Source organism: Heteronotia binoei, chromosome 9 (assembly GCF_032191835.1).
Source record: "Heteronotia binoei isolate CCM8104 ecotype False Entrance Well chromosome 9, APGP_CSIRO_Hbin_v1, whole genome shotgun sequence".
Taxonomy (NCBI): domain Eukaryota; kingdom Metazoa; phylum Chordata; class Lepidosauria; order Squamata; family Gekkonidae; genus Heteronotia; species Heteronotia binoei.
In genome coordinates this window covers 2,759,431-2,778,147 of record NC_083231.1, presented here as the reverse complement: position 1 = coordinate 2,778,147, position 18,717 = coordinate 2,759,431, and the positions used below count along the sequence as shown (strand labels likewise).

At 49.1% G+C, this 18,717-nt stretch overlaps 1 protein-coding gene across 1 annotated transcript in view; it reads right to left on the bottom strand.

Moving 5' to 3' along the window:
- Positions 1-18,717, bottom strand: part of HTT (huntingtin) — a 149,969-nt gene that overhangs the window by 9,203 nt on the left and 122,049 nt on the right. The window contains exons 56-63 of the mRNA XM_060247262.1: positions 17,547-17,686; positions 7,815-7,897; positions 6,121-6,251; positions 5,814-5,943; positions 3,915-4,070; positions 3,266-3,456; positions 2,955-3,069; positions 1,930-2,143 (exon numbers count right to left, since the gene is read on the bottom strand). Of these exons, the coding sequence (XP_060103245.1) occupies positions 1,930-2,143; positions 2,955-3,069; positions 3,266-3,456; positions 3,915-4,070; positions 5,814-5,943; positions 6,121-6,251; positions 7,815-7,897; positions 17,547-17,686 (1,160 nt within the window). The remainder of the gene's footprint in view (positions 1-1,929; positions 2,144-2,954; positions 3,070-3,265; positions 3,457-3,914; positions 4,071-5,813; positions 5,944-6,120; positions 6,252-7,814; positions 7,898-17,546; positions 17,687-18,717) is intronic.

The following is an 18,717-nucleotide window of genomic DNA, read 5'->3' as shown; positions in this document are numbered from 1 at the left end:
GGCTTTCACAGTGTTCTGCGATTGTATACAGAGACGATTCTCGCCATGATAAAATCAAGGTCGGCTCAGAGGTGGCCCAGTGACAACAGTTACTTCTTGTATCCAAACACCTTCAGTTTTTCCTCGGTTTAGATTTTATCTAAGACTCCACTGAAGTGCAGGTCTTTGTCTTCACCTGCTTTCAGTGCTCCCATTTATTGGCCAGTTATGAGCACCTGCCTGTTTGGCAAAGTGGGTTTCTGAAGCATTCTGCCCAAGAGATATGGCTGCTGCAGGCGGAGTGAGCAGGTTTGGAGCCGCGCGGGGGGAGAGGAGTGACCTTGGAGTGAAATGCTGTCCATTTCTAGCTGACTCTGGAGTCAAGCAATCTGACAGAGGGGGCAGCAGGCTGAGCCAAGTGCAGAAAGACACCAAGAGCCTAGAGCTGAAGAAAAGAACCTACGACACTGCTTTGGTTTCACAGGACTCAGCTGCTGAACAACCGCATGCTGCAAGTGAATGAGGAGGGAGAAGTGAAAACTATGGAGGAATCACATCTAGTGCTTTGAGCTTCAAGAAGGCTGGATACAAATTGACACAGCCAAACAACACACTATTTAAGCAAAGATATCAGCTGACTGCCAGGAGGCCGATGGTCGCCACAGGATAATTCCTACAGGCTCCTGATGTGGCCTCACCCTTAGGGAATGGGCTTTGATGCCATGACGGTTTTGCTGCTCCTCTGAACTCTCTGTGTCCAGCACTGAGAGACCACAGGGGAAAGTTCCGGCCTCTTGCCCTGCTTGTAGCCCTTCTGGGGCACAAGGGCAGCTAGCCCCACGTGAAACAAGATGGGCTACCTAAACATAGTCTTGTCCAGCATGGCTGTCCTCAAGCAGTATGAAAGCAGCCCTTCTGCCAGTGAGTGATGAGGGAAGCTCCCAGAGAGGCCTGTCTGCAGGAGACCAACAGAGCCTTGGGCTGCCCAGTTTCCTCTGGAGGCAAAGAAGTGAAGGGCCTTTCTGGCATCACACTGGGCCACTGCTTCTCCCTTGAGCAAAGAGGACCAGGGCAGAAGGAGGGCAACACAACTACTCTAAAAGATGGAAAAGAAAATAAACCTTTGAGATTAAAGAGGCGCTTTGGAGCTATTCTAGCCCTGTAGAAGATGCACAAGAACCGTCCTGGATTGTTCTGACATCCAATAAGCAGATGTGAGTGAAGGATACTGAAACCAGCTCTTGAAGGTGATGTAGCCAAAGGGTATAATGGACGCCTGGTCAAGGGTGACAATTCCTAACCAAAATTTCATTAGGAGTCAGTGAACCATGAGAAGCGTTACAAGGGAGCAACCCTCTGGAGAGATCCTGATGTGAGGATATGGCTGCCATGAAGCTCACATGCTGCCTCCATGGGCCAGTCTGAAGGGGAGGGGGACTCAGCAGGGCTCTCTTAGGCGGCACTCCTGGCCCACAGTGGAGGAGGAGGAGGGAGGGCAGGAACACAGCTGCAGGTGGCACCTACGCCAAGGGCTCCCGGCCTTTTTGAGGTTGTGGGCACCTTCAGAGTGGGATGGGTGAAGTCACAAAATGGCTGCCACAGGAGGTGCAGCAAGCCACAAAACAGTTGCTGTAGCTTCCCTGCAGGAAAGGTTCTTGTGCAGTGGTGGCGGTAGCTGCTGTCAAAGCGGTCTTTTTAAAAAATCTGCTCAGCCCATCAAACCTCCAATGGCCAATCTGAAGTCTTGCTGGGGAAAAGCTCCACCTGGCCCCACCTACTTTTAAAAAACACTTGGTGGCACCAGGAAAGGCGCCATGGCACCCACAGGCACCAGACTGGGGGTCTCTGGCCTACAGAATACCCATTCCAGTTGACCACAATCTCAAGAAGCCTTGCCAAATGACCAAAGTTGCTAGGAACTGTTCTTGCCTTCCATGGCTAGAGACACACCTGTATACATGCAAGTCAGCATCAATCCCAGTGCAGCCATGGCTCTGTGGGGGCTCTGTACATTCACGCGGTCTACACTCAGCTTCACCAGGGATTCACTATCCAGCCGGGAGAGCTGCTCTGAAAGGAGGAGCCGTTCTAAGCCTCTCAGGACACAGTGATAGATAATGGAGGGGGTGGATTCTTCACTCCCAGACAGCATCACTCCACACATCTGAAACAGAAGCGGGTGTTAAAACGCACATGCTAGGAAGACACACACAAGGAGGAGGCCTCCACAGGAAATTCAGTTTAGAAACCCAAGTGCAAGATTCAGGAGCTGCGGCTTCATTATCAGAGGGAGGTGACTGGAACACCTGTTGCAAGTTGTCATGAGACTCTTTGGGTGAGCGGCTACCAAAAATCAAATAAATCAATAAACATTGGGAGATTGCACTGCGGGGGGGGGGGGCACTTGCTCCCAGCACAAGACTCTATGCCAGTGTCTCACTGAGCTTTTTCACAAATTCTGCCTACCAATGAGGGCTGCCCCTTCAGCACAGCTGGAACTGCACTGCCTGGCTCCCTGTGGAGCCTTCTCCATCTGGAAAGAACCACAAGGGCTCTGTTCACAAAACGCTGCTTGCTTAGATGTGCTTCTGAATTCAAGAGCACCCCAAATAAACAAGCCAAAAAAGAGTAACAAGCTCTAGTGAACCAGGGACAACAGGGCCAGGAACAGCTGAAGGATGCAGGGAAATGTGCAAAAACAAGGCCAACCTCAACCCCTGCAAAAGCAAAGGCAGCTGTGAGATTCGATTCAGGGCACAGTCAACGGAGTTACCAGGATTCTCCCCTGTGTGCTTAAATGTGTGTGAAATTCAGACCAATCAATGCACACTAAAAGCATCAGGGGCACAAGGGTGCTATATTATGGGGTAGTGGCCATTTCTTTGGCTTTGTATTCTAGCAGTCTCAACTGTGCTAATTTATCAAGCCTACTGCACTTCTTGAGGTCAAGATGAACTTGCTGCACACACAAATACCTGTATAATTCCTGAAGAGAATTCAGGCCCAACATCGAGTGGGTAATTTTCTATTAAATAGAAGGCCACTGCACACATTACTAAGACGTGCTGCTGGTTGTGGACATTCACACAGCTGCAAGAACAGGCAGAAAACACATCATAATCAGTATGCTACAATCCAGTCTTCCGCTAAAAGTCCTTAAAGCTCTTTTTGAGTTGGGTTTTGGGGAGCTGATTGGAAGGAACGTCTACATCAGCAGATTCCAGAGTTTCACAGCTGCCGAGTCCATGTGCACTAAAATGCCAAATCACAAACACACGACACTTACTGGGCTATGCCTTTCAGGTTGGAAAGCAGATATTCTGTGATAGTTGGAATGAGCTGTTTGGCGGTTTCATCAAGGAGGTCGCATTCCAGGATGTAAAGAATGCCGTGCAGGGCTCCTATTCGGCTTGGCATGTGAGTGCTACGCAACGTGGACTCCAGCAACCGGCTCACAGGCTCAGCTACAGCTTTATCCTGGCAAAACAAAAACACAAAACTTTATGGAAATCAAATGGTGACGTTTTTCAGCTACAAGTTACGATCAGACAGGGTGAAGCTAGGAATACAGACATACCTATTATTTATTTGCATTTAAGTCCAGCTGTTTTTTTTTTCCTGGAACACGTTAATCCCTGGTGCACCTTTCTGCAAGATTTGTGTGCTAAGAGGCTAACCGTGGTTTATATATGTGGAGTACACACTCTCTTATAGCACCTGTACTAAAGTCATCATAAATACTACTGGGAAAGTCAGGAATCTGGAACTCTGCAAAGGATTTCTCAGCCTTCTGGTACCTACTTTGATGTCCCCATGACTGGTAAGGCAAAGTGAGAAGGAGCCAAAAATCATTCCACAAGGCCATCTCTCTGGGCCACATTCCAATAATTACTTTCACTTTTATCTTATCATGACTTAATTTTGTTTAAAATTACCATTCCAAGAACAGCAGCTGCTTTACATGTCGCTGGAACCAAATATTGAACAAGAATCTCATCTTCAGAGGGATGCATCTTCCGCAGCTCTGTTAATGTTGTGTACATCATCTCAAACTGATTCCGTTCTGTAAATAAGTCAGATACTGCCAAAAGCTGCAAGTACAAAACATTACGTTTAAAAAAGGAGCTTGCAATTAGTCATTTTCATGTCGTAGACACAGATGCCGTGACAAGCTGTGATTAAGCTGCCATCGGGCACAAACACAGCTTGCTGAATCTGACCATGTTTCAAGTGTGCCATGCTAGAAAAGGGAAAGGAAGAATGCAACAGCTTGGGCGCCAACACCCTGGTTCATCAGCACAGTTTCTGGTAACTCATCTCCCCATCTCCCTCAGGCTGCCACGATAAAGTAACCAATATCATAGCTCCTGAGGGAGAATACCGTACAGACATAACATGAAGCAACAGCTACTGCTTGGAATCTGTCCCGCCCGGCCCAGGCGAGGACTGCGCGAGGGGGACCCCCCTGCACTCGCCAGCCAATCCCCCCCCCCCCCGTCGCCGCCCCGAGAGCTTCCCACACCTCCCCAAGCCCCCGTGGAAGGACAGTGGCTCAGTGGTAGAGCATCTGCTTGGGAAGCAGAAGGTCCCAGGTTCAATCCCCGGCATCTCCAAAAAAGGGTCCAGGCAAATAGGTGTGAAAAACCTCAGCCTGATACTCTGGAGAGCCGCTGCCAGTCTGAGAAGACAATACTGACTTTGATGGACCGAGGGTCTGATTCAGTATAAGGCAGCTTCATATGGTCATATGGCAGCCCTGCCGCTCACCTGGGCCCACAGAGCCCCGGCAGTGGCCCGAGCAATGCCCCACAGCCGACGTGCTCGTCTCCAGGTCCGAGGAGCGTGGCCAGAGCAAGACGCTGGGGAGCAGGAGGGAGAAGCCAAGCCCAGCGCGGGGCAAAGAGGAGGAGAGCCGCCTGACCCGTGGCGGCGAGAGACGCCGCACCCCATCCTGGGCATCCATGGCTTTGAAGGGGGGTGGAGCCAGGGAGAGGTGAAACCCAGGAGGGGGGAAGGACTGGGACGGGAGGATAAAAGGCAGGAGGTCAGGGAGGAAGCTGGCCGGTGCTTATTGAGGCTGCACAGCCAGAAGGGGAACGGGGGCCTGTGGTGAAGTAACCTGGCTCCCACCCCTGTTTCTGAGACCTCTGGGGAACACCCACAAAGTACCCGAGGGGGGCTGCCTGGGATGACGGCTGCACCGGGAGACCGGGAGGGGCGCCCGGGGTGCGACAGAATCAAACCTGGTAGCATCCACATATGCAGTGTCGGAACTGCACACAGATCCCCAACAGCAGCAAAGCACTGCACAATGTATGGGGCTGTGGGGGCAAGGCAAGGGCAGCTGTGCAACTGACAGTGTTGCCCAGGACAGATGGGGGGGAGCTGGGGATGCCTTCCTCTGTCTGCAGCAGGGCCCCCTCCTGGCCAGCGCTGCTCACATCCTGCATCTTGTTGAGAGAAGGATAAGAGCCTGAGCTGTCCAAGTGTGTCTGCCAGCTGAATGGGACAATTCCATGGACAGAGTCTGCAAGTGTTCCCATGTGTTGCAACACTTTTAATGGAATGCTGTTCCCACTTTAACAGACACTGTGGTTAAAGAATGACACGTCTAATGCAAGCAGTGACTGCTGCTGGACTTTAAATTAATTTATTTCCTCTTATTTATATCCCGCCCTCCCTACAAGCGGGTTCAGGGTGGCTAGCAAGCCAAAATGGCATCTAAAAGCACAACAAATTATATAACACTAAAACACTGAAACATCAAATCCAAATTTTCCCTCATCCCCAATTATTTTGAAAGATTTTATGACACTGAAACCATGAACACTTACAGATCGAACCACTTCGCTAATCAGGATGACGGGAGTCCTCTTGCTTGGGCTGGACGGCAGGATCCACTGAGTGTAGAGCTCCAGCAAGAACTGGGAGCAAGAGTGTATGTCCACCCCCGCCCGGTGCTTCCTGGAATCAAAGAGAAGGAAGGTGGAGAGGCTCCAGCAGCACAGCAGCTCTGAAGACAATGCACAGGAGCCCCCTGGCTAAGGAGTACAGTGGAGAGCTTTTTCCACCAGCACTCAGTACACAAGAATCACCAATATCTGAAAGTTATGGAAGCAGCAAACAAAAGGTTTCAAAAACCTGGAATTAATGGGGGAGGATGGGGGTGAAGAAGAAGCAGGTATCTCGCTCTCATCATCTTCATCTTCATCCCACTCTTCTTCCCGCAATGGAGTGATGTTATTTCCCAGCCACACGGAATGGATTGAGACCTTAAAAGGCAAACAGTAAACCAGCACTTTTAGTTATAAACTTACACAAATTTAAATAATATCAAAATCCATCTTTCAAAATGTGTTTTGATTTTTATCCTCTTAGCATGCACGGCCACCTTTGCAAAAGGCACACAAGCATCACTTTCAGCTGCTCGTGTTCTGGTGCCCCTCTGCGGAATCCCTGAAGTATCCAACAGGAGATGGGATTGTCTGAAAATACCTATGTATTTCCCCCACTCAGGGCAGGAGAGATGATTTTTATTTTGGAGAAAAGACTGGGCTTATCCCCCCCCCGTTTGGTAAGAGCATCTTCTTAGCTTAACTTGGGCTCTGAAAACAGGCAACAGATCATCGCAAAGAGAGCTCTGTGGTGGGCAAAACAGGCAGCTGTATGCAGACACAGGAAAGCAATGCCCAGACACTAGACTGTTGTGCAGGACATCCCAGGCAAAAGGATGAAGATCCTCTTCTTCTACATGCAGAAACAGTCTCCCACGTATGTGTCAGGAAAATCCAGAGGTGCTGTGTTGCACTTGCAAGTTAAAAGTGCACACGGCTTGCACACAAGTACAACCTGCTTGCAGTATTTTGGGCAGTAAACAGAAAGCATTTTTAAGTGTGTGTGGATGTGGAAGAAGAACAACAGAGTTAGTAGTAGAAAGACTTGGGTTCAAATTCCCACCGAGTGTGCTTGGTGATCTTGGGCCAGGCACACCCTCTCTCAGGGTTATTCTGAGGCAAACAGTGGAAAATGGGAGCCATCACTGTCACCCTGAGCTTAGGAGGAGGACTGGAGGCAGAGAGAGAGACATGGGTAACCATCACCAGGACAAGATGTTGTGGTCAAGTAGATTCATAAATGCTGGCAGGACATGACATTATGCATGGTTCTGACAAGATTCCAGCACTTCTCTCCTGTTAGCAGCCACATATAAACCAGCCAGTCCAGAGAAAGCAGCAGAGGGTATGTGATACAGCTGTGTGGTATATTGCATGAACATAACATTCCCATTCCCTGAAGAAAATCAGTTGCACTGTAATACTGACAGGTGAAGTTATTCTGATATCAACCTGGCTAGTTGAAAGTTTTCCCTGCTGTCTTTCAGCTGTTAAAACAACCACAATGAAATAAACCAAACAACATTATACATTGACAGCATCGCCACTCAGCCCTCTCACCAGTCATGATTTAAGTCTTCCCTTATGCCTCTTGAGAGTGGTAAAGCTACAGTACCGAAGTTGGAGCCCTCTGCTCACGACATGAGTTTGATTCCAGCAGAAGCTGGTTCAGGTAGCTGGCTCAAGGTTGACTCAGCCTTCCATCCTTCCAAGGTCGGTAAAATGAGGACCCAGCTTGCAGGGAGGAAAGGGTAGATGACTGGCGGAGGCAATGGCAAACCACCCCGTAAAAAGTCTGCCATGAAAACGTTGTGAAAGCAACGTCACACCAGAGTTGGAAACGACTGGTGCTTGCACAGGGGACCTTTGCTTTCCTTTTTCTTATGCTTCTTAAACTGCAAAGGCGAGAATACAGGCAACGGTTCTTGCATGTGTACAAACCTGTCCTAGTTTATAGCCCATGTTTCCTATTTCACGCTCTGTATTGATTTGCAGGAGAAATTTTTCATGGCTGATAAGAGCACCTGAAACGAAAGACAAAAAAAACCCTGCTTCAGATGATAAGCCAGAACACACGCTGTGGATGAAAAAATTCTGAGCAAAGTGAAGTTGAAAGAAGGCCATCTAGTGGAACATTTATTTATCCATCCACAAGGCTGGGTCGTGGAGCACAAATAAACTCTTAACCAGATCAGCTAATGATAGAGTACTCACACCTAAAACAGGTAAGTGAATCACCACTACCCCACCTCAGCTTTCCAAGCAAGCAGTGGCTGCATTTGTCTGGATTAAGTTTCAGCTGGTTTATCCTCAGGACCTGACTCAGAAGTTGGCAGAGCTGCTCTCGGAGGCTTTGAGAATAACAGGGGTCGGCACCATCTATGAGCATCAACTCAAAAGCAAGTAGATGATCTTATTCAATGGCTTCAAATAAATACTGAAAGGCATTGGGGTTAAGAGGTAAAGTGCTTGTACACCATATTTCAAGTCCCACGCTGATGATTCAGCTTTTCCAATGGAGACGACTAAGAAAGCTTTACTTTCTTCCCTGCGCATCTCAATAATAATTGTGGCTCAACTGTATCAAGTTCTGCTGCTGGATTTAGCAGAGATATATTATTGCAAATTTTGATAACCCACCATTACAAGGAAATTACATTTTGGTTCTCAAACCAGCTGGAAAGCCAGAATGAAAAGGCTCCAGGGCAAGCAAATAATCCCGGAAACTTCAGAGTTGCTTCCATTCCTAGGAATGGAAATTTTGATGGATTGCACATTCATCCTTTGGCAAGTGTTAGTTGGGATGTAGGGCTACAAATATCTGGCTGAAGTTAACAGAGATAAAAGAAGCAAAGCAGTTTCATCCATCTAAGTCTTGGTCACACGTACATACCAGGCCTGCACATTTATTTAAGAGAAAGTCCCCAATGTCAGACATTTTATCATTATCAGGTTGAGCATTACGCAGCACAAAGGCTGAGGGAAGCAGGGCACTTGCATCTCTATGGACTGGGAATGGCAGACTGTACAGTGCTGCACATCTCATCCTGAATCTGCCAACACCATTATCCCTTCCACTGCCAGACCTCCCCTGCTGACACACAACTGAAGCACTAAATTATGGTGTCTTACACAATGCTCTGGAAGTGTTGCATTATCCAAGGCAATGTGTTCTGCAGCCCCAGAAACATTCCCAGTGGCTGCAGGCCCACCAAGGATGACTGCATGAAGGACAGACGCAAGTTCTCTGGCCTCTGCTCTGAGAGGTTTCAGAAACTGCCTGCCTAACACCCCCCTGCTGTTTCAGCAGCCAGCAAATACACATTTGGGGAGGGGCTGTGGCACAAAGTAGACTTGCACAAAGAGATCCCAGGTTCAATCCCTTGCATCCACAGGTAAAAGCAGGTGATGTGAAAGTCCTCTCTCCCCCCTTCATTTAATAAGCTCTGTTTTAACCATAAGTCTCAGGCGTAACAATCAATACAGTACCCCCACCAGGGAAATGCTAACTGATACTTTGGGGTCAGGAAGCAATTTTCTCCAGGCCAGTTTGACCAGGGATCCTGGAGGGATTTTTGCCATCTTCTGGGCATGGAGCAACTCTATGATTCTAATAAAATACAACAGAATAGCATATTACAATACATATATACAATTTTCACAGAAAACATATTGACACTCATCTTGATAGTGCCTTGAAGAAATCACTTTGGCAACAGAATGAGTAACTGGTATGTGAGAAAAGAAAAGAGTTCAACCAGGATTCAGCAGAAGCTGGTATTCGATAAAAACATATGCATGAACCAAAGACCTCTGAGTACAGTCCCACTGACCATAAAATAACACAGTCTACAATCTCTATTTCACCAGACTGGCAGCAGCAAAAGCAATCCCAGAATGGGGTTTTAGCAAAGCACCCGCTCTGTTCTGTGGTTGGCAAAGCATTCAACCCATCAATGATGAAAATGCATCAATGACTATTTATTTACGTATTTCTCTTCTGCCCTGTCCTTCTCCTTGACGGAGAACCAAAAGCTGCTTACATTGTTCTGCTCTCCTCCACTGGAGCCTCACCACAACCTCTGAGGCAAGTCAGGCTGAGAGTGTGTGACTGGCCCAAGGTCACGCAGCAAGTTCCTATGGCACAGTGAGGACCCGAACCTGGATCTCCCAGATCCCAATCAGATTCCCTTTATCCATTAGGGGGCCCACTAGGGATAGTAAAGGAATTTAGGTATGACAAGAAAGCTGGAAAAGGGAAAATCACTACTGCAGAAACTGAACATCTATGTCCTATAGTGACTGCATACTGATCACCCTCTTCTTGATCATCCTGATTGCTCATATTCCTAAACATGATAAGGGAAAGGCCAAGGGACTCAAATCTGTTGTCCACACACTTCTTTCAAACACTTCTAAAAGTATCTTTCTTCCTTCAATAGATGTGTGAGTCCTACCTGGAAAAAGTAAAGGTAAAGGTAGTCCCCCTGCGCAAGCAGCAGTCGTTTCCAACTCTGGGGTGATGTTGCACCATGACATTTTCATGGCAGAATTTTTACGTGGTGGTTTGCCATTGCCTTCCCCAGTCATTTACACTGGGTACTCAGTCTTCAATTAAAAGCTCCAATCCAGGCCCTAGATGCCAATAAGTGCTACACACTCTACTCTAAGTGTGACTCCTGCAACACAGCCAGGCAGTCATGCCATCTGACGAAGGAACGTAAGGAGTGGATGATCTATAGACTCAGAGACTTTGTTAATCCAAATGTTTACCCCAAACAAAATCTGTGGCATTATCTTGGTATTAAAAGTGTCAGTAGCCGCAGGTATATGCTGCCTCCTTTTGCATAAAAGAACCTTGAAAGAGCTTCTATAAACATGCATTTCTAATGTAAGGACATAATAAATAACTCCCAGATACTTTAAATGAACCACCTCTATTCAATTATCTTCACCCTGGATGGTTAGGATCCTGTTTAATATGTTGTTGTTGGTTTTTTGGGGGGGGGGCAGAATTGTTATTTTTGATTTTATATTATTCTGAGTACACTTGTTAATAACACATTCAATGCCTTACAAAGTCAAACTTCTGTCATCTGCATAAAGCAGAACAGCAGTCTCATGACCAGCCGATATAGGTACACGAGGTCCTGATTTTTGCAGATAAGGGATCCTCTCATTTACCTACAGGTTGAAGATCAAGGGGGCTAAAAGACATCCCCGTCTGACACGAAAGCCTTGACCGGAGGCCCTGGAGAGCTTCTGCCAGTCACAGTGTCAAGGGCCTGGCCATTTTTCTATTTCTCTGTGTTGTACATTTTAAGAAAGGGGGAGGGTGCACTGTGCCTGCTTCGCCTTGGCTTTGTAACCATCACAAGGATCTATTTTCCATTGTAACATTTCCTACCCTGTAGAGAAGAGTGAAGCCGCTGTCTCAGGGCCGCTTTATCTCATCCCAGCTCACACCACCAATGTTTGGGGAATGAAAGGTGTTTGTTGGGACCAGTTGTTCAGCTTTGCATGGACTTCTCGCACTATAATTTTGGCGGGCTGCATAACGGCCCAAGGTAACGTATAAGTACTGGCCACCCCAAAGGTGAGCCAGTTCAGACACGGACGTGGATCACTGTGTCAGACTCTGTTCACTGATACTATTGCTGAATGCTGATTACTAACCAGATTGATTAACTCACATATATGCTCACTAACATGTGCTAGTAGAATAGGAGGGGGGGGGCAAGTAGGGAATAGCCAGAGAGTAGCTTCCCAGGGACATCAAAGGTTGTTAAGCATTCTTTGAAGTGGAGACTGCCCAGCAGATTCTCACCTCCTCCCTAGAAGCAGCAAGGACATTGCCGCCGGGAAATGTAACCACCAACGGTAGAAGGTAAGGGGGAGCCGTGTGAAAAGTCTCATATGCAAAAGCAGCCTTTGTTTTGGGAATTGGGGGGTAGTTGTAATTGCTTTGATGTAGAATGTTAAATACCAATGACTCGAACTGCTTGCCATCAGTTCCAATGCCTATCATGCTGAAGTAACTTTGGAGTATACAATAAATGCAACTTTGTTTTAAATAATCAAGTTTGCTTATTTTGGGAGCTTCAATGAACCTTCGCTGACATTTTGGAACTGATCCTCACGAAGGTTTATCGGCGCTGGTAACTTTGTAGTGGATGGCTGAAAAGGCACCCAGCGACCGAGAGCCTTCAGACCCAATCGACATCCCGACGTCCCCGGCATGGCATGTTACCGAGCAGCGGAGACTGGCCAAGCTAGAGGGGACGACGCATATACAAGAACTCTTCTTCACCCTGAGAGCGTGGTACCCCCGCACCTCAACCACCCTAATGGACGAGGCCGCGCTCCGCCATGAGGCCATCCTCAACAGGCCGGGACAGAAGGGGAACCCGGGAAGCGGCAGCGACTCACCGCCAAACGTGTACAAGGGGAAAGAGTCCCCCAAACCCGACGACAGGCAGCAGAGGTCGGAGTTGGAGGACGAGGAGGAGGGACCCTCCCCGAAAGACCCGGAGCCCGTCGAGGCACTACGGGGAGAGGTATCCACTCTAGCCCGGGACCTGAGACACGAAATAAAGGAAAACATGACGCTGATGCTGCAAGAAGTCCAGAAACAGATCGACCGCGCCCTGACGGGGGGGGGGGGGTCGGGAGACTATCCCGGCCACAGCCGGTGTCCCCAGCCGTCCCAGCAGCACCACCCACGCCGGTGGCCCCAGTGGGGCCGGGGAGGCTAGCAAAGACCCAGGAGCTGGACGCCACGTTTGACGGGAATCCCGAGGGAGTGGAATACTTTATAATCCAAGCGAACAGCTACATGCACTACTGGGGGGACACCTTCCCAGACGAGTTCAGCCGCGTCGACTACTTGGGGTCGAAGATGAAGGGGACCGCCCAGAGATGGTACGTAAACCTGTACGAGAGCAGGGGGCCCGAGCTAGACACCGTGGGGGGCTTCCTCTAAGCTCTACTATCCCAGTACGAAGATCCTCTGCAAGAGACGAGGGCCATCGCTACGCTCCAGAACCTGCAGCAAGGGATGATGACGATCTGGGAGTACACGGCTGAATTCCGGACTCACTGTGCCAAGATTTGAGGCTGGAGTGAGATGATGAAAATAACAGCATACCGACGGGGCCTGAACGCCCGCCTGCTGGATCGGGCCCTTGGTCGGGTGGATACAGCTAGCAGGTGAGGTCGAGACCAACATGAAGATGGTGGCCCTTCAATGCCAGCAGCAACAAGGGGGCAGGGCCGGGTGAGAAACCAAGCCGAGTCCGAAACCCGAAGCCAAGAAAACCCCGGCGGGGGGGGGGAGCAGCGAAACCCCCTCTGGCAACCAGCAAGTGCTATCGGTGTGGGGACCCGAATCACCTGGCTGCCACCTGCCCAGAATGCCCCCGGGGGCCCCCCCTTAACCCCCAAACCGGGACCGGTGGGGGCCAAGAAACCAACCAAACCAAAGGAGTCGAGTTGGGGTAGCACCGCTCTGCCGATGGTGCTGGACGAGGATTCTATAATGCTGGAAGACCTGGGCGAGGACCCATGGGAGATCGAGCTGGCAGGAAACGGGAGCGACCTGCACTTATGGGTGCCGGGCGGCAGGTCGTGGATGTATCGGCACCACTGCGGGTGAGGATATCTGGTTCACTTTTGTTTGTTCCATTGACTTTGTTGAATGTAAGAATGAAAAGGTTTGTGCATGCCAGAGCACTTATAGATTCAGGGTGCACTAGAGAGATCATCATCCCTAGACTGGTGGACATGTTAGAACTGTCCCGGGAGCCCCTCCCGCGCCCGATCCAGTTCGAACAAATGGATGGGACAGTGATGAAGGGCGAACCCTGTGTAGAAGAGACTCAGAGGATCCCCGTGGGGATCGACGATCACTGGGACTTGGAGATTTTTGTGATCGCCCCATCCTCTTCCTTTGACCTGGTGCTAGGGGTGGGGTGGCTGGCCAAACATCAGCCAGACATTCAGTGGGGGGAGCAAACTATAGATTTCACTGATGGGCGTTGCACCTCTCACTTCTGGCGAGAGCAGTGGGGCCCCAAAGCCCCGCCAAAGAACGAGAGGCTATGAGTGTCGGTCAAAGAGGTCCAAACCATCCCCCGCGAGTACCGAGACCTGTGGGGGGCGTTCAGTGAGGTCGAGGCCGATGAGTTACCCCCTCACCGGGACACCAACTGCGCCATCGAACTAATCCCCAGGCAGTCCCTCCCCAAAGCAAAGCTATACTCCATGGGGTGGGCGGAAAAGGCGGAACTGAGGAAGTTCCTGGATAAAGACCTCAAGCGGGGGTTCATCCGCCCTGCCACGGCGCCTCACGCCACCCCGGTGCTTTTCCGAAAGAAGGAGGATGGGAGCCTTAGGCTTTGTACTGACTTTCATGGGATAAACGGGATTTCTATGTCCAACGCCTACCCGATCCCCCTGATTAAAGGCTTATTAAGCACAGTATCAGAAGGGTCCATTTTCACTAAACTGGACCTACGAGACGCTTACTTCCGAGTAAGGATTAAAGAAGGGGATGAATGGAAGACAGCGTTCAATACCCCCATGGGCCAGTTTGAATAGCTAGTAAGCTGGGAGCCCAGGGGTGTTTAAGAACTTTATCAACGAGGTGTTGAGAGAGTACCTGTACAAAGGGGTGGTGGTGTTCCCGGATGACATCATTATTTATTCCAAGGACCTCCCATCTCATGTGAAGCTCGTGCGGGAGGTCTTCACCACCCTATATCACAATAAACAGTATGCTAAGCTATCCAAATGCGAGTTCCACAAAGAGCAACTAGACTACCTGGGATTTAGAGTGTCCGGGAAAGGCTTAGCCATGGACCCGGCGAAAATACAGGCAGTGCTAGACTGGGAACCCCCGAGAACACGTAAACTACCATCATTTCTTGGGTTCGCAAATTTCTACAGGTCGTTCATACAGGGGTTCGCCAAGGTGGCCCTACCCCTCACAGACCTCTTAAAGACTAAGGGGAGGGGGCCAGAAGCAAAGAAACCGGGTGCTAAACTAAAATGGACCCGAGAATGCCAAACGGCGTTTGACACTCTCAAGAGGCTGTTCATGAGTGAGCCGGTGCTAGTGCACCCAAACGAGCTTAAACCCTTCGTGGTTCAATGTGACGCCTCCGACGTGGCCGTAGGAGCCATATTAATGCAGAAAGACGATGGGGGCCAACTTCGCCCGTGTGCCTACATCTCCAAAAAATTCTCCCACAAACAGCGCAACTGGTCGGTGTGGTTCAAAGAGGCGTATGAGGTGACTTTCGCCCTAAGGACTTGGCGATCTTGGTTGGAGGGGGCACAGGTGCCGTTCAAAATCTGGACGGATCATAAAAACTTGGAGGCGCTCACGGGGCGCCGCAAGCTGACTGGGAAACAAATCCGGTGGGTGGGCTTTTTTTGCCAAATTTGACTTCACCTTGCAGCACATCCCTAAGAACTTTCTGGCGGACGCTCTCTCGAGGCTCCCTCAGCACGAGAGTCAACGGTAGGAAATAATAGACTCTCTAATACCCCCCGGGGCAGTAGCTGGGGCAGTGCAAACCCGGTCGAAGGCGACCCTCAAGCGGCCCGACCCTTGGGGGGGAATAGACTGATAATGGAGGGCGAAAAGGAGGGAGAGGAACGGCCGGAAGGACTGCTGAAAGGAGAAGGGGGTTTCTGGTACCACGAGGGGAGGCTATATGTTCCAAAAACTTTGCGGCTGGAAGTCCTGCAGCACTGTCACACTAATAAACTATCGGGCCATTTTTGGCTATGTGAAAACTCTCCATCTGGTGAACAGGCAGTTTTGGTGGCCCCAAATGAAAAAGGACATTTCCGATTACGTGCAGACTTGCCCGACTTGCCTCATGGCAAAGAGGAGAGGGGGCAAAGTGCTGGGACAGCTGCAGCCCCTCCCCACAGCTGAAAGGCCCTGGTCTGTAGTGTCAATGGACTTTATTGTGGAGCTGCCCCCCTCCCAGGGGTGGACAGTGATCTTAGTCCTAGTGGACACCTTTTCCAAACAAGCCCACTTTGTCCCGTGCCAAAAACTGCCCACTGCTAAAGAATTAGCGTATTTATTTTTCCTGCACGTGGTCCGGGTCCACTCATTCCCTGACAAGGTCATTAGCGAACGCGGGCCACAGTTCGTTACCAACTTCTGGTGGGAGTTTTGCAAATTGGCTGGGATGGGGTTGAGTTCTGCCTACCACCCGCAGACGGACGGACAGACAGAACGGGTGAACAGACTTCTGGAACAATATTTGAGGTGCTATGTGAACTTCCAACAATCCAACTGGGTGGAGCTATTACCGTTTGCTGAGTACAGGTACAACAACAGCCTCCACGGCTCCACTAAAATGTCTCCCTTCCGGGAAGTGAACGGTTACAAGGGAAAGCCGTTCCCTTCTCTGCCGGGAGGGGGAAGCGATTCTCAGCCCACAGACTGTCAGCAATGGTGGGGGCGACTGGAGAAAACCTGGAAAGTAATCCAGGAGAACCTGGAAGTGGCCAAAAGGGATTACAAAGCCCAATTTGACAAAAAACAGCCCCAGCTGGGATTTCAAAGTAGGAGAGACAGTTTTCCTATCGACCAAGAACTTGCCGTTACCACAAGCCTCTAGGAAATTGTCCTACAGGTTCCTGGGGCCCTTTAAAATAAAAAGGGTGATCAACAAAGTGACTGTAGAACTGGACTTGCCCAAACTGTTTAGTAAAGTGCACCCTGTTTTCCATTGCAGCCTTCTTCGTCAAGATCCGGGTGGGTTGAGGTGGCACTCTCGAGGTCCGGAACCCAAGCCCATCTTGGTGAAGGGTCAGAAGCACCACGAAGTGACGGAAATCCTTGACTCTAAAATCCAAAGGGGGGTCCTCCACTATCTGGTGCGCTGGTGCTATTTTCCACCTAGCTGCGACAAGTGGGTTAAAGCTTCTGATCTAAACGCTCCGCAAATGCTTAAGCAATTTTACCTACTGCACCCAGACAAGCTTCGAGCAAGAGCTTAGGGGGGGCAGTATGTCAGACTCTGTTCATTGATACTATTGCTGAATGCTGATAACTAACCAGATTGATTAACTCACATATATGCTCACTAACATGTGCTAGTAGAATAGGAGGGGGGGGGGCAAGTAGGGAATAGCCAGAGAGTAGCTTCCCAGGGACATCAAAGGTTGTTAAACATTCTTTGAAGTGGAGAATGCCCAGCAGATTCTCACATATCCCTGGAGGCAGCAAGGACACTGCCGCCGGGAATTGTAACCACCAACAGTAGAAGATAAGGGGGAGCCGTGTGAAAAGTCTCATATGCAAAAGCAGCCTTTGTTTTGGGAAATTGGGGGGTAGTTGTAATTGCTTTGATGTAGAATGTTAAATACCAATGACTCGAACTGCTTGCCATCAGTTCCAATGTCTATCATGCTGAAGTAACTTTGGAGTATACAATAAATGCAACTTTGTTTTAAATAATCAAGCTTGCTTATTTTGGGAGCTTCAATGAACCTTCGCTGACACACTGCTGTTTTCTATCTATCAATAAAGCCAGCTTTCTGACTACACTGGAAGCCTTCTTTAATTGAGGATAGTCCCAGAGCTGGCACAGAGCAGACTTTGATAGACCAAGAGTCTGATAAGGCAGCTGCACATTTTGAACGTACCTGCACTGGAGGGGGACAGAGACGGAACAGGATCCCAGGCATGGTACAAATGGTGGGTAACAATGTTGTCTCTCTTAGATGCCATCTCCTGGATTTCTTGCTCCACAATTCCCCGGATGACGTTTAATTTCCTACCAAACCTGAAGCCCAGCAGACAGTTAAAAGCACATTTTACAGTTAAGCAGATCTTGTTAAGCAACATCCTCCTGCCTAGGCAATGGCACCCAGTTCTTCATCTCTCCTTTTCTTTGAGCTCCAAGGAAAGAGTCAATGTGCTGAACTGGTGGGACTGGATGATGATATGAGCCCCAGGGAGCACTATGATCAAACTCATGAAATCTCATGATCCCTGGGCCAAAAGAAGCTTGGCTATCTACCACTAGAGCCAGAGCATTTTTGGTAGCAGCCCTCACCTTGTGGAACACCCTTCCCGAAAATATCAGGGCCTTGCAGGACTTGCCACAGTTTCGCAAGGCCTGAAAGACAGAATTGTTTAAGCTTGCTTTTAATATCTAACGGTGAGGCGACCACTATTCCACCATCCCACAGCATCGACATCTTAACCCATTCCAGTATAAATGTAGAATGCCAAACAACATTCAACAACATCAGTGTATGCAGTGCTAAATAATAACTTGTAATATCGATGCCATCTTGGATTTTAGGGTTTGTAACTGATGAAACGATTCTGTTTTTTTATGTTTATGTTGTTTTAACTGTTAGCTGCCATGAGCCCATTAGAAGAGGGCAGGATATAAATATAATAAACAAATAAATAATAAATGGATGAATGATGGTGAACAAACTGAAATTAAGTCCGGTTAAAACAAGATGCTATGAGTCAGAACCAAAGCTGACCTAGGGATAGGTGTTCAAAGAGCGCTAGTTCCTCCAGAAGGAACAAGCTAGCAGTTTTGATGTATTAGTCAAAGACACCACCGTTAGCCAAGAAGAGTATTTTTTCCAACTGTGGTTGGTTTACCAATGGCCTCCTTTTCTAGAAAAGAGAGATCTCGTCATGTCACACACAGGCTGGACTGCCGTAACACATTCTGTGTGAAACAAAGCAAGAGTCAAGTAGCAACACGGCAGCCCACCGGGTCTTTGAAGACAGCTGGGAAGCTCCGACTGGTTCAGATGCTGCCAACCAAGGTGCTTGAAGGGACTGCAC